Source organism: Parambassis ranga, chromosome 10 (assembly GCF_900634625.1).
Source record: "Parambassis ranga chromosome 10, fParRan2.1, whole genome shotgun sequence".
In the NCBI taxonomy this organism is placed as follows: Eukaryota; Metazoa; Chordata; class Actinopteri; family Ambassidae; genus Parambassis; species Parambassis ranga.
The window spans coordinates 19,797,185-19,825,166 of NC_041031.1; the positions used below are offsets into that span (position 1 = coordinate 19,797,185).

Sequence of the window (27,982 nt, forward strand, 5' to 3'; positions counted from 1 at the left end):
AAACATTAGAAATGTCTCCATATATAACAGAAATTCGAAAAACATATACATGTATCTACACTACCGTTCAAAAGTTTGGGGTCGCCAGGCCAGTTCTACAGCTTCTCTGATCAGCATAACAGTTCAGCTGTGCTAACATAATTTCACAGTAGTTTTCTAATCATCATTTAGCCTTTTAACACGATTAGCTAACACAATGTACCATTAGAACATACACTCAACAAAAATATAAACGCAACACTTTTGTTTTTGCTCCCATGTTTCATGAGATGGACTTGAAGATCTAAACTTCATTCCAGATACACAATATTACCATTCCTCTCAAACATTGTTCACAAATCTGTCTAAATGTGTGATAGTGAGCACTTCTGCTTTGCTGAGATAATCCATCCCACCTCACAGGTGTGCCACATCAAGATGCTGATCTGACATCATGATTAGTGCACAGGTGTACCTTAAACTGCCCACAATAAAAGGCCACCCTGAAATGTGCATTTTGTTTCTGCTTTATTAGCGGTCTGGGGACTCAGAACCAGTCAGTATCTGGTGTGACCACCATTTGCCTCATGCAGTGCAACACATCTTCTTCGCATAGAGTTTATCAGATTGTCTATTGTGGCCTGTGGAATGTTGGTCCACTCCTCTTCAATGGCTGTGCGAAGTTGCTGGATATTAGTGGGAACTGGTGCACGCTGTCGTATACGCCGGTCAAGCACATCCCAAACATGTTCAATGGGTGACATGTCCGGTGAGTATGCTGGCCATGCAAGAACTGGGACATTTTCAGCTTCCAAGAATTGTGTACAGATCCTTGCAACATGGGGCCGTGCATTATCTTGCTGAAACATGAGGTGATGTTCATGGATGTATGGCACAACAATGGGCCTCAGGATCTCATCACGGTATCTCTGTGCATTCAAAATGCCATCAATAAAATGCACCTGTGTTCCTCGTCCATAACAGATGCCTGCCCATACCATGACCCCACCACCACCATGGGCCACTCGATCCACAACATTGACATCAGCAAAGCGCTCACCCACACGACGCCACACACGCTGTCTGCCATCTGCCCTGAACAATGTAAACCGAGATTCATCGGTGAAGAGAACACCTCTCCAACGTGCTAGACGCCATCGAATGTGAGCATTTGCCCACTCAAGTCTGTTACGGCGACGATCTGGAGTCAGGTTAAGACCCCGATGAGGACGACGAGCATGCAGTTGAGCTTCCCTGAGACGGTTTCTGACAGTGTGTGCAGAAATTGTTTGGTTATGCAAACCAATTGTTTCAGCAGCTTTCTGAGTGGCTGGTCTCAGACGATCTCGGAGGTGAACCTGCTGGATGTGGAGGTCCTGGGCTGGTGTGGTTACTCGTGGTCTGCGGTTGTGAGGCCGGTTGGATGTACTGCCATATTCTCTGAAACGCCTTTGGAGACGGCTTATGGTGGAGAAATGAACATTCAATGCACGAGCAACAGATCTGGTTGACATTCCTGCTGTCAGCATGCCAATTGCACGCTCCCTCAATGCTTGTGGCATCTGTGGCATTTTGCTGTGAGACAAAACTGCACATTTCAGGGTGGCCTTTTATTGTGGGCAGTTTGAGGTACACCTGTGCACTAATCATGATGTCAGATCAGCATCTTGATGTGGCACACCTGTGAGGTGGGATGGATTATCTCAGCAAAGCAGAGGTGCTCACTATCACACATTTAGACAGATTTGTGAACAATGTTTGAGAGGAATGGTAATATTGTGTATCTGGAATGAAGTTTAGATCTTCAAGTCCATCTCATGAAACATGGGAGCAAAAACAAAAGTGTTGCGTTTATATTTTTGTTGAGTGTAGGAGTAATGGCTGCTGGGAAAGGGCCTCTGTATACCTTTGTATATATTCCATTGAAAATCAGCCTTTAATAACTAGAACAGTCATTTACCACATTAACAACGTATAGACTGTAACTGAACCATGGTGTGTATATGTGCATATTAATTGAACATTATCTGACTGAGAAAGTCAAAATAATTCTTTACATCTTGATTTAGATGACAGGAGAAGCTGAACTCAAACCAACATTTGACAACATGAACTCCTCCTGTCAATATGAACATCCTGTGTGCAGCTTCTGACATGACACGATTTAGCGCTCTTAAAGTTTAATTTTATTTCTCTGTGCTATTCAGAGCTAACAACATGAAGGCTTCCCATGTTCTACACCTTTTAACTCCCTTAAGTAAATATTCTTCAGGTAGAAACTGTAAACCGCTGTAATTGTAGAGCACAGCTCCCAAGTGTAGGTGAAGAAAAGTAAACACGTTAGGAACAGGTGAAGCTGAGAGTCAATCGACCATCGTCAAACAACCACTCAAAGTACAGTTTAAGTCGAATCCAAGGTCACTGTGCTGGTTGGTAACAGAAAGGGGAAGCAGTCCCATCTGCTATTTCTGCAATAATTATATGACGTGTTTGGCTCAGAATGGAGCAAGTAAATTACCGGAACGTGACCAGTTTACGTGTGGTGCATTTTTTAGGTGCTTCGTATCCAGTTTGTGAAACACAGATAATGTCGCACCCCCGCCTTGCTTATCTCTTTTTATTCTGATGCTGCCACAAAACAAAATGATGATGACAGACAACACAGAAACAGCACCAAAGGCTGTTAGATTGCCTCACAGATAAATTAAAAAGTCCAAATGTCTGCTGCATAGACAACTTTCCCTTCCAACGTTATCCTGAATAGTTTCTTTAAATGCCATTTCTGCAAACTGTGTTTGAAAGTGTTGAAATGACATTTGAGGCTTCATTCATCATTTTCCCATGGCAGCAGCTTCTCTGCATGTTGGCAGGTATATCCCTTTTTTCTCTTCTACCCATTCCAGAGTCCGAGGAGGAAAAAAACTACTTTCTTATTTGTTTGCTTGTTATTTATCCACTTTGCTGAGCTAGCAGCAGAGTTTCTCTTTATTTCTTTTTTTTTACTGCTTCAAAGTCAGCCAGTCATGCAAATTTAAACCAGGAACAGGCCAATACAGTCTTAAGCTATGCTGTTTGCCAAAGCTTTAGTGCCTTGCTCACAATTTGGAATTATATATTAATGTTGTTATTGATGAATATGTTAACTGTTAATAATTTAAAATTATGTAATTCAAATTAATTATGTTAGTGGTAGAGGTAACTTTACAGGTGTGACCTCAGACATTTAATATAAGGTTTCCAGGGTTTGCCATCGTTAACATTCGTACGTCCGCCTGAGTTATGATCAGTGAAAAAGTCCTCTCTCTCTACAGTATTTCATTAAGTGTGAATGCAGCGAAACTCTTACTTTTGCAATATAAAAATCTCTTACATGCAACTTTAATGTTTCAGGAGATGTAGGAACTGATATGACCGGAGTGCTGGTAAGTGTCCTTGGGTAGTTATTTTTATCTATTATAACCATAAATTATGGAGCCTTGCACTTACAGTATATTGAATATTCCTCACATATAATATGTCAACACTTGAGTATACAGCTCTAAATGTTGAATAATTTTTATTACCAGATTAAATCAGTAAACAGGACCGTGCTGCAGCTTCAGCGGCTTTAAGACACACTTGCACACTGTGTGTGCAAGCTAGCTTTCTTAAGAAACACATATTTTTTGTTCTCCTGTAGACTAAAGACACTAGATGCTTCTGTTTAAAGTAGACTTGGTGATAACCTTATCAGAAGCTGGTTGATCCTAATGGGACAAAATTACTGTCTTCCACATTTCCAGTGAAAATGAAGCCCACCCGTGTGGCTTGGAGATTAAACTGGGGGCATGTCGGCCTGTTTCAGCTCAAATGGATGAGCTGGTTTCTCCCAGTTTGTTGTGTAAACCAGTGGACTTCTCTGAAATTATTCAAATTGTCAGTGAGATCAGTGGAGACGAGCTCCAGTCAGCAGATAAATGGCTTTGGCTGACACAGCCGTGACCCCCTGTGGGCAGATCTCTTTAAGCATGCTCAGCGGTCTTTGTATGTACAGATCAATTTGGTTGGAGTATTACAGTTTGTCTCTGAGATAGCTGGAAAACACTGAAGCATCTGCTGTGTTTTCGCTGCCCAAGCACCCTGCTGTAGCATGTCTTATTTGGCAAAGTTATCATGGTAATCCTCACAGACTCTTGTGTTCATACATCCCCAGCAGCACTGTATACTGATAAAGGACTCCTTCAAGTTCAAAGCACGTCCAAAAACCACAGGCGACACTCTTTCCCCTACGGTAGCGCCTTGGCGCTTTGGTCCTTGCTGAAAAACGCTTTGCCAATCTCTTAGATGGCGCTCTACCGTACAACAAAGGAACAGAGGGGCGATGCTGAAAGTCATACATGCCTAAATGAGCGTCTCATTCAGTATTCACATTATTCCTGTGCACGGTGAATCGTTTTCAAGAATTCCTCACATCCTGTGACTGCTTTGTTATTATTTTTGTCTCAGTAGTCCATACCTTTTAAGATGTGCATAAAGGTTTGAAATGGACATGCTGGAAATAGGGCGAATAAAAATCATTTTTCTGGTGGGTTATGTAGGAGTAAAAAAAAAATCCAACCACACTATGTTTCTTTCTGCAAGACTTGCACTCAGTGAGTCAGTTAATAAATGGCAAAGTGGGTTCATAAAAGGGGGCATCACTTGCCTAGAGGTTAGACGAGTTGGCTGCTGAATGTAAGGTTGTAAGCTCATATGCTCAAATCGGCTAAAAGAAGTTGGGCGTTTGAAGTAAAGGGGCAAAAATCTTCCCTATACTTCAGAAAAATACTGCAGAGATTTCCCCTGGGCAAACTTCTCAAGCCTAAACCTCTGTTACTGTGAAACTCCAGCAATATAAACAAAACAGTGAGCTTTTCCTCCATACTTTAAAAAAAACAAAAAAACAAGACAACCAGATATTTGACCCGCACTTTATAAGGATGTGGTGGAGAATTGGTTGGTTGTGTGATAACATGTTGTATTTCACAAGTCTCATATCTTGTAACATTTGCTATAAACCTAGCAGGTATAATATATATATATATATATATATATATATATATATATATTTATATATATATATACATATATGCTCTAAACTGTAAATTAAAACTGAGATATATCACATTTAAAGCCTTGGGATCTGATATTCATTCATCTGTTAACAATGAAGGCATTATAAAAGGTCTTGATCATTTCTCAGCTCCTGCAAAATTCTTCTATTCACTTCCAAACAGTGCAAATCAAAGCCATTAATTACAGCACTGATAACAAGCCTGCACCGTTCATTCTGCAGCGGTGCAGTTTGTTTAGATGTGGATTGTTTATAGTCCATTTTCAGAACAGTTTCCAACCTTTTTTACTGTGTCCCCTCTGATTATTGCTCAGTGGAGCAATTTTTGTATATCATAAACACTGGAGTCTGTCCCGATATTCCGCCATGACCAGTGACAAAGAGGAAAGTATACTGTAGTTAAATAAACCACAGCAACATGGAGAATGGGGCAAGACTCTGAAAATGATGTCCAAAAAACAAAACAAAGAAAGATTTACATTGAGCATGGCTTCCTTTGTTTACATTTCTGAGGTGTTAGAGACAGTAGTAGGTGCATGCACAGCTGATGCCCTTGCAATGTGTTGACATAAAAAATATGACGAGTATGCAGGCATACCCTGCAGAGGTTCACATTCAGTGTCAGAAAAGAATGACTAAATTTATGTGCTGTGATATCTCGTGTAGGGTTGGCAGGAAAAAACTGCTAAAAGTGCTAAAAGGTGCCATTGATCACTGCCAGAGTCAGTCCAAAATCTCCATACAAACACAGTAAGAGTAACTTTGGTGCAGGGAAATGTAAACAACTTCAAATAATACTGTTACTTTGCAGTTCCTTCCACTTGCTGTAGAGGTTTATCACTGTGCAGTAAAGCATGAGTATAGTCCTTATCTGCCTGTTATGTGTTTTGGCAACTACCTGAAAGCTCCATAATCACTGTTGTCGAATTTTGGCACCGCTCTGCCAGAGATCACTTGTCTTTTTGGGATTTTGTAGTCCTTATTGTCACACTTTTCCTCTTTTTTTGACATTCCGTTGATGGAGTCTCTGTGCTTTTGTGCTGTTTCATCTATTCAGTCTTGGCGGTCTTGGTTCATGATAACTGCTCAGTCCTTCTGTTTATTGCAAGCTGTTGCAGCAGCTGGAAGCATAAAACACATTACTTCCTGTGTGTTGGAGAATTTCTCCTGGAGGAGAAGTATAAACCAGGTGCTCCGCACTGCAAATCTGAAAGCTGTCATGAATGGGGTATTCTTTGACTCCCTATTCTGTGCTATCAAGAAGCAACAGAAAGTAAAACAGTTTCCTTCATGAAAATGAAGGAAGACTCGTACAAAGTCCAGATTCTGATTCAGGTTTTCTAAGGAATCTGTTGGTAACTTGTAATCTTGCTCCAACGTAGATTTTTTTTTATGATTCAAGATCTAAGAAGTGGAGTTTGTTGTACTTACATTTAGTACTGGCTAAGTCAACATTGCATTGAGGCAGTTCCCATGTTGCTGGAATACTTTACTATCGGGAAAAGTGCTCATGCTTGGTGTTACGTGTTGTTTCCTCTGACCAACCTTTGTTTCAGCTAATTTGTTGTATATTCATTTTTCCTTAGCAGGATGACTAAGAGAGACTGAAAGTGTCTGTGCTAACAGCAGCAGCAGAGTCAAGGCACAGGGCAGCCTGGCTCAGGCTGAGAGACTAAAATGATTTAGCATCAAATTAAATGCAAAAATCTATGCATACACATTATGATAATGTTCAAGAAGACATGTACATTTCAGTAGAAGCAACACTGCTAATATGTTGGTGAAGGTTCTCAGCCCATTTGTTTGCAAGTCTTTGAATCAGGGCATCTGGATTTGTACATGTTGTTTGAAGGCATCATAATGCTCCACCAGGCAGCTTCATCGCTGTTTTGGTGAGAAACACTGGTTTATAAATGGTTAAGGTGATTTGTGGGTGGAACGCTTTGAAGCTTACTTATAGCTATAGCTGCTAATAACCATCGGATGTCAACTTTCAACTACATATTAAGCAGTGCTCACTTCTCTCACTGGGAGTTTTCAGCTCATTTCAGACCTGTCCCATGACAACAACAGGGCACCACTGTCTCCTGACAATCTTTGGGTAGTCAACTCGTCATTAGCTAAACTAGAACAAAGGCAGCAACTCGAAAAAGTATTAGGCCATTAACAGTAGCAGTTATGTGAGCTTCTCAGGGATCCACCCACAGATGTCCTGTGTCCACAATCTTCAATCACACTCTGCAAAAACAACAAAAAAATAGTGCAGTTTCCTTGCTTCAAACACACCATGGGGAGTTAATTAACACACCTGTGTTATCAGGATTTTTGTTGACCAGCTGGGAAAATATCACCATTGCATCCTGACACATGATGTTTAATTAAGAATTTACACATTTTCAAAAGTACAAAATATACTTTTCATCAACCTTTCTGGTCACTCTCTTCCTCAGCACATGTAATTATCACCTGTGATAAAAAAAGTGTCTTCCTCTGTGCTGAGCTTTCTAAACTATCCAGATATTTTTTTTAAAGTAAGATCATGACTTTAATACTTAACTTCAGCCCTGGATTGAAACAGAACTAAACTTCTCATTGATGTCAGATCCTGACATGACATCTCATCTGTGCTGTCTTGTCTCAGAAGAAAGTGGCAACATGACAGTGTTGTCATCTCCAAAATGAGGTGGTAAGATGCCACCTCCAGACAAAACCATCATTGTGTAATCACCGGCCATTCATCTAAAATGACATGGTGACAGATGTTTTGGTGAGAGGATGTGCGGCGTCTTTTTGCTACGAGAGCACTTCCTGTGCAGATTCCCAGCTGTGCTGGCAGCTGTATCTGCTGACAGAGAGCATGGATTCTGCTGCTTTGTGTGCAGCATCTAATTTTCCTGTGATCTCCATATTTGGAAGACACATTTGCATTCAATATATTTAGTTCATGTTTCTAGACAGAGCAGCTCATGTGTGACCTCTAGGTTTGCTGAAGTCTCTATATTTGACTGACTGTGGTTGAAAAATGTGTGGCAACTATATCTGAGGAGTTATAATCAGCTCTGTTTTTGTATTTTCCTTTCAACTTCAGAAAGTGTTTTCATGGCAGATTAACAAACCCATCTTTGAGCCTCCTCTTTAGCAGCTTCCTGTTCAAACCGATAAAATACCAATAGACTTCATTAACTGGTTGGTGCTTTTCACAGCACCGTAATGAGCGGAAATACTGGCCACAATGTGAGAAAGGAGTTTAAAAAAAAGGACTCTTTGTTTTATTTCTCTCTTTTCATCCAAGAGAAATTTCAGAAAAAGGGTTAAATTTCTTTGTGGAGCTTAACTTGAGTCCAAACACGGCCTTAATCATCATTCAAATATTCTGGATCAGGTCCAAATAACAGGCAATTCAGCTGCTATAATTACCGTGATATATTGAATACGACCAGTAATGCTAATGGTCTTGTTCATTAAGCTAATTAATACAGTAATTTGTGTACATTTCACGCCAGTGTTATTGTCTGCTTATAACTCGTAGGTGTTAATATCAGCTCTGTGAAGTGTTGTAAGGAATTTAACTTATTTTTTTAATATGCAAATATATTCAGTTATGGGCTCAAAAATCTAATCTCAATCATCTGCAATAAAGCATGACAGACAGATTGCAGCATAAAAGAGTGAAATACAGGCCTACAAAGTGCAGGATGAAATAATAGGAGTCATTGATGTAAGATGGGTCATTTCAACTAATTAAATACACCCACAGGAACTTATTAAAAAAAGCTTTTACTTAGTGTTATCAGCCTTGCCTCTAGTAAAAACAGCCTTCATTTCATTCAAATCAAATATGACAAAATCCTGTTTTCATTTTAGCAAACAAGGTCTTAGAATGTTTAACTTGAGGGACGTGGATCCAGTTTTTCCACTTAAATAAATTTCTCTCTAAAACTCTGGTGGCAGATAACAGTTTCAAACTTATGAAGACAGCTGAAAATGTCTCTGCTTTTAACTGTGTAGGCAGTGTTCTTCTGAAAGTCTGAAACTCCTCTTCATTTTTACACACAGTTCCACCTGGAGGGAGTCCATTACCTGTACAGTCTTCTGCAGTAGAGCCAAACAAATAACTAGGAGTTAAGGGGCCCATTGAGGCACATCACAGGGACAGTTGTGAAGTGACAGTGCTGGAAAAATACCAGATATTCCCACATTGCTGAAAGATAGAGACAAATACAGTAGTGTGTTTGGTTTACATAAACTTAGGTGTGACATTGCTGCTGCCTTTGAAGTGTTAAACATGACACACATACATGCATAGTCATACATAAGAGTATTAATAAATAAAGTGTGAGTGATTGAGTAACTTGCTGCTACCTCATTACCTGCTGTTAAGGTGCACTCAAACTCCCATTTGCTCCAGTTGGTCTGTTCAGTGAGAAAAAGATAACTCTGTGCCTGCTCAGTGTAGCTCTCAGCTGTGTTGTGAAGTATGCTGCAGTTGATGCCCAACCTTACAAAGAGTAAGTTTACTAGTATTCTGGATGTTTACATATTATATAATTTAGACCAAATCTCCCCCCAAAAAGGGACTTAAATGGCTCAATGATGTTTTATCAATCGTGTCTGATCATCATTAATGCATTTACAAAACTGAATCAATGTTGATCTATGTTGATTTTTACAGCCTGAAATCATTTGAGACCAAAACAGTCTTTATATAGTACTTTTCCACCTGAACTTAAGGATAAAAGTCTTTCAAAAGGACACCTCAGCAAGTGCAGGGGCTTAGGATGAAAGGGCAAACCGCTCCACAACCTAACCCTCAGCTGCCCTGATGCATGAAATCAGTCCCGCTTTATGTACAGCAGCAATATTGATTCAATGTTCTTTCAGCGTTGAATATTCAGCCTCAACCAAAGTGATGATCCTAAGAGAATTTCAACATTGAGTTAGTGTCACCTTCATCTCTAGGGGCCCTCGTGGAACAGACTAACTCTCCTTTCACATAGCTCCAGCACTCAACATGACCAGACTTGCTCTGATAGAAGAGGTGAACTGTGCCAAAGCAGCTTCCATGTTATGTTGCTGACGTATTTCCTAGTGTGGGAGATGAGATGTAGTTCACTGAGGGGTGCTGTCTTTCTGTCAAACTGTCAATCTTGGCTTTCAAAAAAAAAAAAAAAAACACCATAAATATAGCTCCCCTCTGACGCTCCAGCAGCAGTGATGCTGGAACAGCTGCTAATTTGATCTTTAGCTGAGATTGTTTTGTCAAGTTGCCTCCTCAGTCAACAACTAAACGTTTACACACAGAAATATATTATGATTCAAAAGTTGGAGTCATATGATCCAAAGTCATGTCTGATTTGACACAGTCAGTCAAATGTTCCTGATGAGCTGTTGAATAGTTTAACTTTTATCTGTCCAAATATATCTATGAAAATGTTGCTGCGTCAGACATCAACTCCAACTGCTGGTGTTGCTTTATGTATATGTTTCTGCCGTCTGTCACATTAGCTACAAGAACTACAGCACGATCTTGTCCTTTGTGTGTTGCTTATAATGTTATAATGGCCCCAAAGTGACAGAGAAAATGACTTTATCCAGGTTTGACTGTGGCACAAAAGTACTTCAAAGAAACTTGTCTCATCATCAGAACCCCCCTCCGTCAATCATATCCCAGTTCTTACTTATACAAGCCTCTGAGTTCACAAGTTCAGAGAAGCTTCAAAGAAGCACCTCGCCGTCTCCAGTCCTCCTCCTGAACCCTTCAGGACACTGCCGCTCTGATATCCTCGACTCATTAGACAGGACGTCGGCTCCAAATGCCAATCAGATAACAGCAGTTCATCCCGGTGCCACCAGATGACAGATAAAGGAGATAGGCTTGTGTGTGAATTTGTTGGCTGCATGTTCTGATGACATAATTCATTATCCCCCATCCATTTTATGAGGCTGTTATCTGCTTCATTCAGATATTATCCAAACACATAAAATGTGATAACAACAAGCTTTGAACCCGTGCTGTCATATTGTGATGCCCTTACTAAATCCCCCTGAGGCAGGAGCGTCACAAATGCTTCCGGCATGTGTGTGTGTGTGTGAAGTATTAAGACTGTCAGTTACCTGTTATCACACCCAAGTTAATTAAACCTAAACAACTGTTGTATTCAGTCTGCCACAATTAGAGGCAATCAAACAGACTGTACTTTGTATGTTCTGTATATTTAGTTGACAAGGGAATGTGTGAGTCAGACAGGATGGAAAAAGAGGACGAGAAAAAAAAAAAGTTATTTTTCTTCCCTGGTAGCGACTGCAGAGCCTGAGAGCTAAATCACTTTCAAAGTTAATCTGCTATAAATCCTGGCAGGCAGTCCAAATCTAGGCAGAGAAACTTTTGAAATCAAATGTGGAATTTCAATGATCCCCACACTCAGAAAGGAAGTACTTTGCTGGGATTCAGCAACAGTAACAGAAACAAAACAAGGCAGGAATTTCCCCCTTCCCCCCAGAAACACCAGCATCTCATTTATCTCATACACAAAAACATGGTTCATGAGAGGACGTCTGCTGGAATCACAGTGATGCCAACTGAGTGAGACCGGTGCATATGGGGAGAAGGAGCATTTAGAGTAGAGGAAACATTAAGAAAGAAAGTCGTGAGGGTAACCAGAGTTCAGCTGGTCAGTCACTGGAACGTTAATGAGCCTCTGATGTGTTTCTAACTCAGCTGCCTGCTTTGTTCTCAGCAGGACTGTGGATGTTTTGTGTTGGGGTCTGCGGGCTTTTAGTGATCACTGACTGAGGGATGCTGCAGGCACTTGAATGTTACTTCCTGCAAAGGCAAACTGGTTGTGTCATTTTTCTGTGAAGACACAGACACAAAGACAGAAAAAAAGATGCCTATCAGTCACCTCCTATATGACATCACTGGACACAAATGAGGAAAGGAATTTACTGTACTCAATTTCACTGCATCAGGTCTGAAAGCACTAATCAAACTATACTGTGTGTGTATATTTTGTTGTGTGCATTTAGATGATTTTCTGGGAAGTAAAATAATTTCCTTCTGCAAAAAGCCTTTCTGTTATTTCTCTACCAATGTGAGAGAAAGTCCCACATGCACTTATGCAGATATTCACAAGTAGTTCTAAACATCAGCCATTTCAATCCTCATTAAATTTTGATTTTGTTGCTTTTGTACATTTTCAACTCTTGGCAAAAAGCAAACAAGAATATTCCCCCAAATTTTGAAACGTGACTTTAAAATGCTGCGAAAGAAGTACAACAGGCTCGATTCTGGGGATCTGCCCTCATTTCTAAGGAGGCTGAAGGTTTTCTCAGAGTGTATCATGTATCTTTGATCCAGACAGGCAGTCGTCCTAACAAACACTAGGATAGGAAGCACTCTGTGACCAGCCCCAGACTGCTAATTCGCACTATATGAATACTGTGTGTGTGTGTGTGTGTGTGTGCATTATTCATCACAGTTCTTTAAAAAAAACCCCAGTGAGAAAATGAAGTGATTCTAAAATATCTTTTGTCATGCGCAGGATTTCTGTCAAGTTTGGCACCACATCTGAGAATTACAAACAGCCAACTGTGCAACCTTTATAATCATGCACAAAATAAAACACAATTATTAAGAGTGCAACGTGAGAAACACTAAATGTGTCTAATGGCAGACTCTTTTTGTTGCAGCAAGCACCTGGACAAAGGTTTGACAGGGGCTTGGACATTATATGGACTACATTACAATCATTTATGACCACAGAAGTCTCTCCATACGAGCCAGAGGCAAGAAGGACCTTGACTTTTCTTTTATAGGCATTTAATTTATAGACCATTTCAAATGTCAGGAGGTACAGACTGTTAGCGCTTCAGGAAGAAAAAAAGCCCTGGCACGGACACACTGCTCTCTCATTGCTAACAATCATTACATAATCAGACCGATCTGATCTACTGTACTGTGCCTGGAACAATGCCGTCACACTTGGCCACCGCAGCAGCAAACAACTGAACTGCGACCTGTGTTATCATTAAAATGCAACGCATGGCCAAACCACCCGGATGTCCGCCTACCAAAGGCGCCTCCAATAAACAGCAAACAACAGCATTATTATCCTACAGACAGGCTGCTACATCTCCTGTCCGGCCACCAACACCGCGCCTGGTTCAGACATATTTTACAGTGCCTCCAACCAACACTTGCCACCAGTGTGCTCGACAGGATTAGAGCAGAAACCGGGAGGCGGTTGGCCCTCACCCTTATGGTTTGTGCTACTTCTATTATAGCCTGACCAACTGCCAAAGAGCCGTCTCAATATTTCATCCAGCCAGAGCTGTAAAAGTAGCAGCAAAAAAGCCTTGTTCTGCCACGCTGCACGAAATAGGTTATGACAATAACAATTTAACAATCCAGTTGGAGTTCAATCAAGACATGGAGTGGAGGAGGTCATGCTTCAGAAGTCTGGAGCTGTTTGAAAAGTCAGGAGACAGAGCCGCATGCTGTTAGCTTATTTTGATCCTCCAAGTAAAGAAAACGAGCCAGTAATGTTACAAGTTTGGATTTCACTAAATTTCATTGTAACGTCTCTCCTCTGTAACAGATACTTCCTGTTTGTTTGCATCTTTTCTGAAGAAGTCTTATGAAACAGAAATGTGCAAAACAGAGGCAAAAAAACAACAACAACATATTTTTCACATCATCAAACCTCTGCTTGCCAGGAGAAAATAATGTCAGGAGGTATTGTCTGCCCAAACATAGCAGCAGAATAACATATATCTCTGTGTGTGTGTGTGTTTTTGTGTGTGTGGGTCTGCTGCACAGTAAAGATTTCATGTAGAGGGAACAACAAAGACAGACATGGAGACACAGATGGGAGCTGGCAGCAGTTAAAGCTTAGCTCAGAGTGGTGAAGAGCAGAGATGAAAAAGGGGACAGCAATGTTACAAGTGTCATTGTTGAGGTTGGCTAGGATACTGAGTGATGAAACATGAACACAAACAATTGGCTTATAAAAAAATCCAAACAGAAAACATGGAAAATGAAGGTTTTAACTGGCATTTTTCCCACTATATGTACATTTGATTCTACATATATGTGGCTCCTGATGTGAAAGAAGTGGTCGGAGAAGCAGGTCAGACCCAGATAAACTTTCAATTCATACTGGGACCATTATTACATTAAGTTGCTCTTTGAAGTGCTCCAGTGGAGTCATTGTGGCTATAATGGGACACACACAGGTGTGAATATGTAACTGTGAAACCAGGCTTCACTGGAAAAGAGCTGGATACATTTCAGGTGAAGCTGAATCCAATGGAGTGAAGAAATAGTTAGATATTATTTTCTTATTATATTCTTAATTATTTCTTATTTTCTTGGCAGGAGTGAAATAAGAAACCAAAGCAACTATTTTATTTGTGTACAATAAATATTGAGCTGGGGGGTGCAAGAGGAAAAAATTAGCTTATTTCAAAGTTAAAAAAATGCATCTGTCGCAGCTCTAACCAGCACACTGGATGAGTAGAAAAATGAGAAAGAAAACCAATTTTTTTGGTGTGCAGTGACTTTCTAGAGCCTTGTTGTCACCGGGGGGTTTCCATGCCAACCGTAAAAATGCCAGATTGTCAGACAAAATTGATGGTTATTACTCTTCCCTATTATTCCTTATTTGTAGAAGTGAAGGTCTTGGACCTCCAGAAAGTGGTCCACAGCAGCTATAACATTGTCATCCCTGTCAAAATGGCAACCACTGAACTCCTCCATCATCTTGGAAAAGAGGTTATAGTCTGAGAGTGTCACGTCGGGTGTATAGGCACTGGACAAGTAAAGATCCACGTTTGTGTATGGCAGATGGTGCCACTGTGGATTTGAGACGTGGCGCAAAAGCAATCCTCTTGTCAGCTTCTGTCTAAGAGATCAGAATAGTGGTCCACTGTAATAGTATGACCCTCTTCTGCGTAATCCACCAGAAAATTGAGGCTATCATACTGTCAACAGATCTCTGATTTGTTTGGAGTCTCTGGGTGTTCCCACTGCTTTGATCGTTCCTTCGTCTCTGATTGGTGGTGCTACTAATTATTGGAGAAATCTCTTTAGTTCCACCTTAAAAGTTCGTCACTTCACAAACCAGCTTCTCTTTAGGCTGAAGGAGTTTCAACACCTTTGTTTATTTGGAGTCTGTTGTGAGCTCTTTCTGCAGGTTCTACCACACTGCAGAAACCTGTTTCACTGTGAGTCTATTAACTCTCTTATAACATCTATACTTTCACAGCATGGCATCTTGGCCCTGTTTATTTCAGTAACTGGTTGATGGCACATATGACAAACATACTTAGGAGGTCTCAACTTTGAAAAGACGCCTGCAGGGCTGCAGGTATTAATCCCCCATGTTTGCTTAGTGTCACTGCAGAAGCCATAAGTGCTGTAATAGACAGTACAGTACTCATAAGAGGGCAGAGCAGGTTATCAGTGGCTGAATGGAAAAACCTTTTTAGACCTGACACTGAGAAGTACATGTGGCACCTGTACAGAAAGAACCTGTTTGCTCCCTAAAACAGCCGGTAAAGACATCTCAGAGGGTAATTGGTAAAGATATTTGTACGTGCGGCGATGCCAGGACACCTGAGATCCCTGTAAATGCTGTCATTTTCAGTTGCAGTGCAATTTTCCTCCACAGCATCTCCAGCTTTATTGTCATATCATCCAAATCTGCCCCCCCACCACAACTGCCTGCCATTACTAGGTACCCACGCCCTCACACAGAGTGCTTTTCTTCGCAAATCTGAAATGCTTTGATCAGTTTCCCAGCAGTTTTTTTTCTTCCTTCATGTGAAAAGCATTATTGACTCAGAAGTCTTTGCCTCCCTATGGTGCTGCGAGAAAGTCATTGTAATGAAAATCTCAGTGCCTCCATTAACACTCGACCTGTTCCGCTACCTGTTGTTGAATGGCTTAATTAGATATAAAAAAAAAATGTAGTGGAGAGACTTTTTCTGGCCCTGGAACAAAATATTTTCCAGGTGGTAATGTTCGGATCACTGCTGCTTGGCTCGTGGGTTTGAACATTACTGCAAAAATCCTACAGTCGTCTTATCTCACTTTCGCACACCCTCTCTATAGTTGAGTCTCTTATTTATTAAGACATGCACGTTTACCAAGAGTTCCCATGATATTCGGCACAATTTATACAATATATAACTCATATAAATGATACATTACTTAGGCCCTGGTTCATATTCTAGTGGAGAATCAATTACTGAGTACAGCCTTGAAAACCAGATCCCAAGATCCAACTAATGCACCATTGGAAATAGATTTTATCTGCTGGTTTCAAAGAGCTCTGACAGATAAAGTGAATGCATTGCGGGAATGAAAAGGATTGAAGTTGGATCGTAGAGGCCTACAGATGGCTGAGCGTTCAAACTGCATGGCTTCTCAAACGAATTCTAATTATTGTTGCAATTAGTCGAGGGAAAGTGTCGGGATCTGTTTATGAGGCTCAAATAATCCAAGAGTTGTGCAGACAGAAGTAAAAGATACAGAGCACTGAGGGGTTAACTTGAAGAAAGTGATTAAAAGAAGCATGGAAAATACTTTGGTCAAACTAAATGTATTAGTTTAATTATTATGTAGTTTATATTTTATCATTAAAAACGAGTCATGGATCTGTATTGCCTGGTGCATGCTAAAGCTTGTTTTGTTGTTGGTGTGGGTAGCAGCGCCATCTTGGACTTGGTGTGTCTCCTGGTTTACACGAATGATGTAGGCCTGCTGATCAGAGGCAGTGTTACCTGTTCATGTGCGCAAATATTACTTTTTCCTACCTTAAAGTTGTGTACTCAATTCAACACACACAGACAATCCTGAATCCTACATTAACAGACATGGTTGTTCGGTCTGTGTAGACAAAGACCACAAAGGGTTCATCTGCGTTCTGTTTGCATGCATGTCTTGTGGCTCCTGTTGTTTTTTAGGTGTGGTGACTGTAAGAAGCTGTTGATGGCTGATTGAAGTTGGTTTGTGATACACAATGATAGACAGGTGGCTTATCCAACCATGTTTTTTAACACTGTTTTTTTTTCTGATCCCCACCAAAATTCTAAAGCCAGCCCTGGTACAGAAACTAAATCTGGCCAATATTTTCTTCCAAAGTACTAAAAAAATACCACAAATGATACTGTAAATATTATGTGTCTGGTATTATTTGCTGTGTTGTTTGTATCTTGTTTTTCCAGAAATCTATATCCCACTAACACAAAACTCTTGTAAAGGGTTTAGGCTGTAAATCTAAAGTGGCATCGATACCAGAACTTAATCTGGTTTAATGTTTAACTCCATCTGCTGCTTCACCGCGGAGATTAAAGAAAAAAAAAGACACAGCAACAAATGACCCCAAATTTCATTGGAAACCACCAAACAGCCCAGTTTAACGGGCAGCTCCGGGTGCAGGAGCCTGTGATATAGTACTGCCAAATGAGTCAGGCACAAAGCTGAGGATGAAAAACAAAAGTATAATCCCTCCGCTGCTAACGGTGTCACTCAAGGATTAGCGTGCCAAGGAAAAAAAAATAACACACTAAGTACTACGCGGATAAATTAAAAGCTCTGGGCAACGTGGCGTGTCTCCAATCGTTTCAGAAACATTGATTGTGCCACAGTGTGAAGCCTTTGTGCCTCAGTGTAAGAAGAATAACAGCGACTATAATCTCAACTTCAGATATCCTGATATCAGTTGATTTAAGCCCGCGGGACCTGGAGCAAAGTAAATTGAAATGGTGGAAGCTTCGGGCAGTAAACTGAGAGATATTTTCAGAGTGGAGTGGAGTGACCTGGTAGATTATTAGGAGAGTTGTGGCGCGTCGCCGATGATGAGGGTTAAGCTGGGTGTCTGAGCGAATCACACACACACACACACGGACAAATAAAGGGGGACCTCTCTCTTGATCTGATGGGAACACACAGAAACACACGCCGTCTTTTCTTACCTGTGTGTCCAAACGTAAACCATCCAGGAGAATAATTCAAACAGGAGGAGTAGCAAACGGACCGAAGAAACACTTCTCAACAAAGTATAACCAGATCCACGGCTGCTGCTGCTGCTGCTGCTGCTACAGTGTAATTTCCGAGGTGTCCTCTGGATAAGTTTGCGCCTATGAGCAGGCAAAGATGAGCTCGTTAATCCGTTCCCAAAATATCACCACAGCGTGAGGAAGGCGACAGAGAGCGAGGCTGTAGAGAGAGTTCAGCACCACGGCACAGTGGACAGCTCCGACGGCGCAGCGATCTCACCTCGGTCGCTCTCGGGTCTCGTGTGCGCCACCGAGGTAGGAGCCACCAGCCCCAACCTCACCTGACTGGCTGAGTCCCCGACTGGATTTACATACAATCACAGGAGAGGGAGGGAGCAAAGGAGGGGACGGACCAATCACAAATGTCCCGTAGTAGGCAGCAAAGGCAGCAAAACCAGGACAGACTGACATAGACAGACGGAATGTGGAGCGGTTCAGTCCCTCCAGTGCCAACAGAAACTGTCTTTCACTGAGACATGGGAGAGAGAGAGAGAGAAAGCTTCTGTATGGCTGGAATGCTCTCTCTCTCTCTCTCTCTCTCTCTCTCTCTCTCTCTCTCTCACGCGCACACACACACACACACACACACACACACATAGTCGTGCGTACTCCAGTGATGGGGTGGTGAATAAAAGGCTGCTGTATCCTCCATATATTCTGCCCTACATCACCACACTGTATTGTTACTGTGTGACCTGCAGGTGATTTAAACATGTGGAGAATGACCGCAGTTTTTAGTTTTGTACTGATCATCATTCAGATTTTGAATATATCCTAAAATACAATGAAAACAGTGGAACATAAAAACATTGCTTTCCGTCCTAATAAAGATGATAAGATACAATCATTGATGCACATAACTAGTATTATACCTACTTTATTATTTCTGTTCCTTTTCTTGAGTTGACTAATGGACTTAAACAGAAAGACTGATGACTTTATGTCTACAGTGTCAAATGTAAAAGTATTTACGGTACTATGAATAATGTCATGTTACGTATGGCCATTATTGCTGATGCATGTGGGAGTATATATCAATGACAGATCTGACTGTGAGGCTGGAAATATGCATACAAGCAGGTAGTTTGATCAGTAATCGTGAAGTCATCAGTGTGGTGATCATTAGGTGAAAATAAGGATGTCATGTTTGTACTTGTACTTTGTACAAGAACAATAATTTAACATGTTACATTATAGCTCTGCCTTTCAAACAAGAACACAACTTATTGCACAATTGACAATTTAATCAGAAATAAAGCTCATATATTATCATACAACAAGCAGAAGAACATACAAGTTATTAAGTTAAACAGAACACAAGGTAGCTCTCATATAGAAACACCATTAAATCCAACATTTATATACTTGGGTTTACTTGGTTTACTTTTCTTGACCTACTATTTATTTCGAATGCTGCTCTTGGTGTATTATAGATCTGTTTCTCCACACTATGTATATACGTATCTCTCTTCTTTTGTGTATCGACAACTACATTTCTAATCGCACTCCATTCTGCACCTCTGTCTCATGGGTACTACTTGTAATTTATGCTACTTTTAACAGCTCTGTGTTATTTTCTCACATGCACGGCAGTGTAATATAACAGTAGTTTGACCTATGACCACTTAATAAAATCCCCTCACATGTTTATTTAAACATCTGGTCTGCGCTCCGTGGTTCGGCTCAGTAAATGAAGTGAAGCGCGTTGCGGTTGTGTAGCAGTGGGGAACAGACACAGGAGGAATTCCAGCATTACTCACCATGACTGAACAGACAAAGAGAGAAGCAGCACCAGGAGAAACCTTGGCTGTGTCTCAAATCAGTCTCTGGTTCAGTATGTTATATACTGCCCCTGGAATAAGACATTCTCTGGTTTGTAGAAAAATTTCAGCTCTGAAAAATAAAAAAAAATGTCTGTTTCTGTCTTCATCGCCTGGAATCTCTTCAGTAGACTTTGTTTTAAGAAGCACAGCACAGACAGTAGCTGGACCTAATTAACAAATGATGGTTTCAGCATGCTAATCAGTCTGTAAAACTGAATCCAATGAAAGGAAAGATGATTATACCATTATCATATTGGCTCTTTACTTGAGAAACAAACCTCTCAGAAGTTGTTTCTTCTTTCCTCTGCACCTGGATTATGTTTGAATGCCAATATAAGAACTATGCAAACTGAGTCACGGTATTCAGTGAATCCTAATAACAGTGCCTCCCGACTTTCAGGATTTTTTTTTAGCTGCGGAAGTGTTACTGTAGAACTCAAGGGGAGCTACATGTATTGATTCCAGCGACATCTGCTCACTCAGCATGCACACAAAAAGTTTCTCCTGCCTCCTGCTCAGGTGACAAAAACACAAATCATATCGCCTATTTAAGTGTTACACACTAATGATATTTTTCATATCAATCTCAGCAACTTTAGTTAAAAGATCCATTCGTTTCTAATGGTGCAGAAATCAGCAGCCTATTTTCATTCTTCTTTCAGAGTATCATGTAACAGATACTTCTATATGTGGCCCTTAGGCGTATCACATTTACTCATACTGGGGCTACCTGGCATAGTGTTTATTGTCTTCATCTGCAAAAATATATCAGCAGGCAGAGACAGAGGAAGTATTCTCATCCTCTGTTCCAAGTGAAAGTTTTGCATTAAAACAGTTCAGTAAAAGAAATACTCTTCTTTCTGGTTGGATGAGTTAGAGTGTCATGAAAAGAGAACACACCGTGAATCAGTACATAAATTAGTCAGATACAAAGTGATGCACACTATGTAAACTACAACAATACAACAAAGGAGTCACACAAGAACTTTAAACATGTATGACATGATGCAGAACAGTGATGCATATGGAGTCTTGCACTTCAGACTGAGGATTGGCAGGGTATTTTACCATGTCTTTGTTTGGGAGTATTAAAGATTCTCCATGGAAACCGCAACAAAATCATCCATTACTCTTTAACCTTTCATACTGCATGGCCAAAGCTCCAGACAATAAGGCAACTACCCTGAAGACAGATGATTGAGTCAAATTTTGACAATGGCTGGTGCCCTCTAGCGCTCATGTGACTAAGTGTATTTCATTTCATTGCAGTTTGTCTACTATTTGGGTTAAGGTAGCTGACAAGGTCAGAGAAAGGTCACAGCCATGAGCAGATGAGCACCGACTTCTGAAATTCAGCCACTTTGCATTCAGACCTACATCCCTCTTTAGATTTTTCCTTGTAGTTGTTGTGACATTATCACACCGCCTGTCCACTGTTGCTGGTGGCAGAGGTCAATCATGCTCCACCATTAAAAGGTCACCTGTCAGACAAATGTAAACAGAGGTTACTCGAAGCATTGTTTCCATCTCTAAGTTATTCCTCTACTTGCTGGTGGCCTCCTCTTCACTTTGTACATTACCTGCCCTCCATGCTTAGCACACTACCTTTAATCAGTTAATGCTGCAGCCCAGATTCATGATATGCACATTGAAAGCGAAAAGATGGATGAGAAATGACAACAAAAGCCAACTCTATTTAGATTTGTGACACATTTTCATGTAAAGCATGTCACAAGCTTCATGTCACGTGCAGACATGCTGCCAGATTCACATCCCAATCATCAGACATGATACAGGCTCTGACGCTCGCTCAGCACAAATGTCAAATGTGTAGTTGCCTCTGCAAAATGAAGTTACAGCATGATTCATTACAGAATATTAGAAGGAGCACTCCCTCGACATTCTCCCAGCGAATCCACAGATTATGCTGCCACATCTGTGCTTATAAACAACCCGTGTGTATATGTCACATGGGCGCCGCAGAGACGGCTGCAATTTATCATGCAGACAATTAATGCCCTGCATGTTAAATATGAGGAATTTGTATCCATGGGATGAATAAAGCACGTCGGAGTGTTCAACCTGGGATTTGATTTTGTGGGTGTGTGTGCAAATGTGTTTGTTGTATTGGGGGTACAGGCTGGAGTGATAGGAACTCCACTTCTGTTTCTGTGTGTGTGAAGGCCAGTCTTTTTGTATGTACACAAAGGATTGGCACTGAGTATAATCGGTGTTTGTGTGTGTTGGTGTGCGGTCGAGACTGTAATAGATTGTGACACATCGTATAGGGAGCACGCTCACACAGATGTGATATGTGACCGGTTTCACATCCTATTATCCGTTAAACTGCACAGTGTTGTTGTGCGGGGCTCCAGATTGCGGTGTCAACTCGATGTACGCTCACTGCGGCTGCTGCATTAGGACAAAGCATATGGCTCTCACTCCGTGCACACTCTCTGGGCTTCAGCTCCAACCGAGAGACATTAGTTCGGATCCATCCGTCTGAGTAGGGGGGCTTTCCATTTGACCTCTGTGAATGAATGCAGCAGTTGTGCTGAATAATCAATCCTGCAGAGAGACCTTAAAGAGTACACGCATTTAAAGTGAGATTTACAATGTTTGAGAAGAATCTAGAAACACTCGTTGATAGTGACACGTTTGGCCAATAAGTGAACCATGAATACACTGTACGATCAGGCACCATACGGCCTAAGGTAGAAGAATTACGGGTCATTGCATAGTTGATTCATGACTGCCACAAACGTCGCTTCCTTTTCCTTTTGGTGACCAGTATGTTCATCTTCGTCTTAGGGAAGACCTGATGAACTTCTGACATAGAGCTCCCATACATCTGTGTGGCAGGCAATGCATCTTCACAAAGCCCATGGCCATTTAAGTTGTGTCTTCATGTTCTCTCTCCCTCTCTCTCGCTGTGGACAGCTTCAGCAGCACAGGTCTGTTGTGTCTGTTGTACTGGTTGGCTCGGCTGCTCCGATTTCTGAACCAATCAGCTGGCTGCCCGGGTCTTTTAAAGATGGTGCCGGTGGTGTGCCATTCTTTCCAACTGTGAAAGTCTCCTAGTTAGACTGTTGTTGTAATAGATCTATAGGTTAGCTGGTTGAGATCCTTTTCACATTATTGTTTTGTAAACTGTAGTAGCTATCTTGTCTTTTGTTTTGCTACATTGCTTCTTACTTTAACTCGGTTCAGCAGTGTATTGACCCTGGGTTCTTTCTGTTTGTTATTTATTGGCCGTGTGTCACTACAGCTTTTGTTAATTGTTTTAATTTATTTTTTTCTCCTTGACAAATAAGTTAAATAACCAATTCTATCTAATCTAATGTGACTTCCATTTCCATACCACTCCCCTGAGTGGCTTCTTCAGTTCTGCTTTTATGTTGTATTGTGTTTCTAGGTGATGGAAACCTGGTAGTTGACCTCTGTAATGCAGTCTCATCTTGTTTTGTGAAATAGTCATGTAGTCTGCTGTTTCATGCACACCATATATATAAAGTCTGTGTTAGCAGACAGGAGGGAGGAGGGATGGGGAACAAAAACTAAGAATAATAGAGCTTTTTCTCTTAGGACACAAACTTATCAATCACCCCGATCACACATAGCCACATATCTATAATAATCATCATTATTCCAAACATAACAGTGGTTAAATGATTTACATTCATCTCTATGTTTCCCGTCTCAGGTATCTGATGTACGTCTTTGCTGCTAAAGGCTTTCAGAGCTACTCACTCAACTGTTTTTGCTTCTGTCATTTATGCACTGAGTGGAAATGTGTGGACGTCTTTGCTGAGTCATTCCTAATGGAAAACTCTGCTGCTACATTCATAATGCAGCAGTCGTGGCACTTTCAGTGAAAGCTTTTGTCTCCGGTTGGAGGTCAGAGTCCAAACATCAGCTCTAATATTAGAGTCTACAAACCCAAACAGCCCTCTGAGAAGGACACACCGCCACTGCCACGCCGGCGCTGCTGCTGCTGCTGCTTCCAGGCCATCTCGACTGGATGGTTTCTGTTACATTCTAATAATCACATCTGAAGCTTCAGTCAAGAATTCAGGCAAAAATTTAATTTGTGTTTAGCAGACTAAATATTTAATATTTATTCTAATTAGAAACAGATGCGGTAAACAGTGCGGTAAAAGGAACGACAGCTTGCATGCTGCTTGGTAATTAAGACAATTATTTGTGCATATTTTATTAATTTTGGACATCATTATGAGTGCAGAACATTTGAAAGTGTTTCCTGAATATCTCACTGCAGCCAAACATCAATCCCTGAGGGTGCAGAAAAGAAAAAGTGGATCAGCACTGATCAAAACTTTCTGCCCACTACCGAGTGTCGTATCCTTTTGAAGTGCTTCTTAACTAAGCATTGTTCCCCAAAGGAAGTGGTATTAAATCTGACACTGCTTTGACATAAAGAGACATGGTCCAGATTTAAAGCAGGTCTACAAATGAGCTCATTGGCAAGATAAAAAGTCAGGACTTCAAGAAAGCTTTGATTATAGTACTGCGATTTTGTCTTCTGGCAATATGACTTTGCTGAGATTACATCTGCAGATTCATTCCAGGAAATGGTCAGACTCTCTGATTAAAAAGAGTACTCATAGATTTTAGTGTGAACCACCACAGGAGAGTGTACGTAGAGGAGCATCTAAAAATCCATAAATAAATAAATACCCCCAAATTGGCCACATTACCACCACAATGTAATGCAGCAACCTTGTGAAACATCAATATATGAAAAATCTAAAAATAAGTTCTGAATTATGCAGAATGAACAGGTGATGGGCTGTCAGAGTGATTGAAGATGGCGAAACGAAACAAGCTGTTAATTTTAATGAACGCAGGAGAGCATTTATTTCACACAGCAACATCAGATTTAAATATCCAAAAAAATCAAAACACAGTGAAAATGTTAGTAGTCTTTCTGTGTAAGCCAGCTTTTGAAACACTTGTTCTCCAAACTATACACACATTTTAATGTTTTGATGCCACATTAAGTCAATTAACAGCTACTCCAGGTCACATCCTTATGACAATGGTCAATAACATCCCCAGATATGACACGCGACACATTGTTGGATGTCCAGGACTAACCTTATACAAGCTGACGTCATTTGATCGTGGGACCAACACAATCACCAAAGTCTGTATTAGAGGAGGCACAGTGGAGTCAGGCGTTTGGACCCCCTGACATTGGAAGCTGTTTTGTTTTCACTAGCACTGAGAAAAACTGGTTAAGGTTAGGTATGGAAAATCAGGGTAAGGAATTAGATAAATAACATAACTTAAAACACGTGCATTCCCTTATGTCATTGACATTATTGGTTACCACGCCAATGTGTCCCACACCCACAAAGAGTTTTACATTTTTAAGGACTGAAACATCGACATCATCAAAATTTTTCTGGTGAAAACGGTGTAACAACCCACATCCAATTCTATTGAACCATCCCCGGACAATGCGTGACAACAGGCGGAAACATACAAGTCAGGCAGGCACTTCACAGACAGGCAGAGATCATGGCTTCATAACATTAAGCACATTTTACTTGGTAAATGTATTGCTGTCAATTTCAGCTACTATGCATATGAGTCCTGCCCACAAGGCCTGGAAATGTCAAAGCTGGGATGTATGGCAATGGTGGAGAAGCTCGTTGTAGATGGAAGAATTTCAGCTCATAACATCTGCTTAATGTTGTGACTGATAGTAAAGATCAGACCCAGGTCTCCTGGGGGAAAAAAGACTGGCATTTTGACCATATAAATTTAGGTAGCAAATACAAGGGTAGCAAACCGGAAAAATGTGCAAGACTGTATAGTAAAATGTTATAAAGGCGGCTTAAGATACTGTATAGCACTGGTCTCAGAGGAGGAGGAGATAAACTGAGGTTCAAGGAAACAGATTTGGATCAGGACCAAGCTCTGACAAGAAGGGAACAGAGTGAATCATCTTCTTTGAGATGGACAAATTCCTCTGAGGGGCTTACCTCTCTACAAAGAGGAACTGGTGGGCAGACATGCAGCATATGGACAGATGTGATAAAATACTGCTTGATTAAAGTGATTTGCTAATTACCATCCTACAGTAACTGGTATAGTCTGAGAGAGTGTTTCTGTCCAGTTTCTGTCTTACAGAGGCTCTGAGGCTGCAGGGAGTGCCCTGAAATCCACTCTAAAATAAGATCCTCTGTTATTAATGAGGTTATTTCTTTATATTTGACATGAGATCATCCCTGTGACCCTGAGGCCTGATTTTCATCTGGCGTTATCGTGCGATATATCTGGATGTGGCTTGCGAGCAATCCAATCACAGCATCGTACTTACATCTATGATTTATATGCGCGCCTGCGTTCTGTCCATATTGTGATCAGATCTCATTATGCAAAGCAAGCGAACATGGCAGCTCTTGCTCTACAGCCCCGACTTAATTTTGCTTTTGCTGCAGAGGTGGGTCCTCCTTCACAGCCAATGACTCTCCAGTGAGAGGAAGTGACAACAAAGAAGGCTGCGTTGATGAAGTATTTAAGAATTCTCCGAGGACAATATTAAAGAGAAACAGCAGTGAGACTGCTTTCCACACCCACAGTAAACAGTGCTGGATGTGTTTTGCTCACTTGATAATCCAGGTTTGTCTTTGAATATGAAAACAGGAAGGAGAACATATATTAATCACACAACCACCCATCAGGTTTCTTTGTTATTGACCTCTCCATGTGAAATATCAAATGAAAAGCAAACAAGCATTTCACAAAGTTATTCATTGTTGTTCTCACCCTCCGGTTGTGTGATTTTTACCAAGAAAAAATGGCAATGATTAAGTGATTACACAGACAAACACCTAATCTGACAAAAAGCGACACAAACAGCAGAACCGAACCTCTAAGTTAATTACCAGGAGACAGGCGAATTTCAGTTATATTTAGAAAGCCTCAAACTGTGTAATTAGCAGAGCTGGAAGTGTTTGGTTTTTTTTGTCAGTGATGTGACTCCATGCTGACCTGCGTGTGTTGTGCGCTTTTGATTTTGATATGCAGCTATGGGTTTCGACTCTGGATGCCTTTCAGCAGCTGGTGAAAAATTACTGAAAAGATAAATAATGAAGCTTCAGATTCTATTCTTAGTTCATCTGTCAGGAATGGAGTAAAGTGCAAATGTTGCCTCTTAAATCATTTAGCCCTCAGTGTGCTCCTGCCCATCTGTTGTGCCATCACTGTTCACAGTAAAGATAGCAACAAATTGGTCGGTTTTTGAATCCATTGCTTTATTTTGTTTTGACACAGATGTCGGCTTTTTTTGGGTTTATTTCAATTAGAACTGTCAGGAGTGGTTTTAACACATTTTAAAGCAGTGTTTAAGATAAAAATACAATTTCCATGTTAAAAGTACACTTAACATGATATTGTATAGATAATGTATTAGCTCTTAAATCGTTTATATTCCTTTATGTTCTTGTTTTGGTACAAGGAGGTAATTCACATTAGTCGTCTTTGGCACCTGTGGTAAAATAGAGCAAAAGAAGTGCCAAGCTACCAAATCTGGTTTCAGTTCATCTGGACTCTGTTCTTCAGACGGGCCTCTGTACATAGAGTTGGATGGAGCTGGATAGACACAGTGGTGCAGTTGTTACAGCCAGAGAGTTGAAGGTTTACATCAGGTACCATGGCTTCCGACCACATTCTGAAGATGTGTATGTTAGGGGACTCTATATTGGCTGTAGGTGTCTCTGTGTGAATGGTTTGTCTCTCTGTGTTAAGCCCTGTGATGGACTGCTGACCTGGGCAGTGTGTGTCATGACTCTCACCCATTGACAGCTGGGATAAGCTCCAGCCCTGCGACCCTGTGCAGGATCAAGCATGTTCAGGTGGATGGACGGGATGGGACCAAATGGCAAAATGTATTTTTTACACCTGCTCTGAGACAAAAAAGCAAAATATATTAAAATTGTGTCACATATCAGACACATTAACAGCAATAAAAACACTTTTATTCTGTATTTTTTAT

General features: G+C 40.8%; 1 protein-coding gene across 2 annotated transcripts in view; it reads right to left on the bottom strand.

The window, feature by feature from the left end:
* fstl5 (follistatin-like 5) overlaps positions 1–18,232 on the bottom strand; it is a 130,293-nt gene extending 112,061 nt beyond the window's left edge. For both annotated transcript variants that reach the window (XM_028416326.1, XM_028416325.1), the window contains exon 1: positions 18,050–18,232. In XM_028416326.1, coding sequence (XP_028272127.1) covers positions 18,050–18,072 — 23 coding nt within the window. In that variant the 5' untranslated portion in view covers positions 18,073–18,232. The remainder of the gene's footprint in view (positions 1–18,049) is intronic.
* Positions 18,233–27,982: the final 9,750 nt, after the last annotated feature.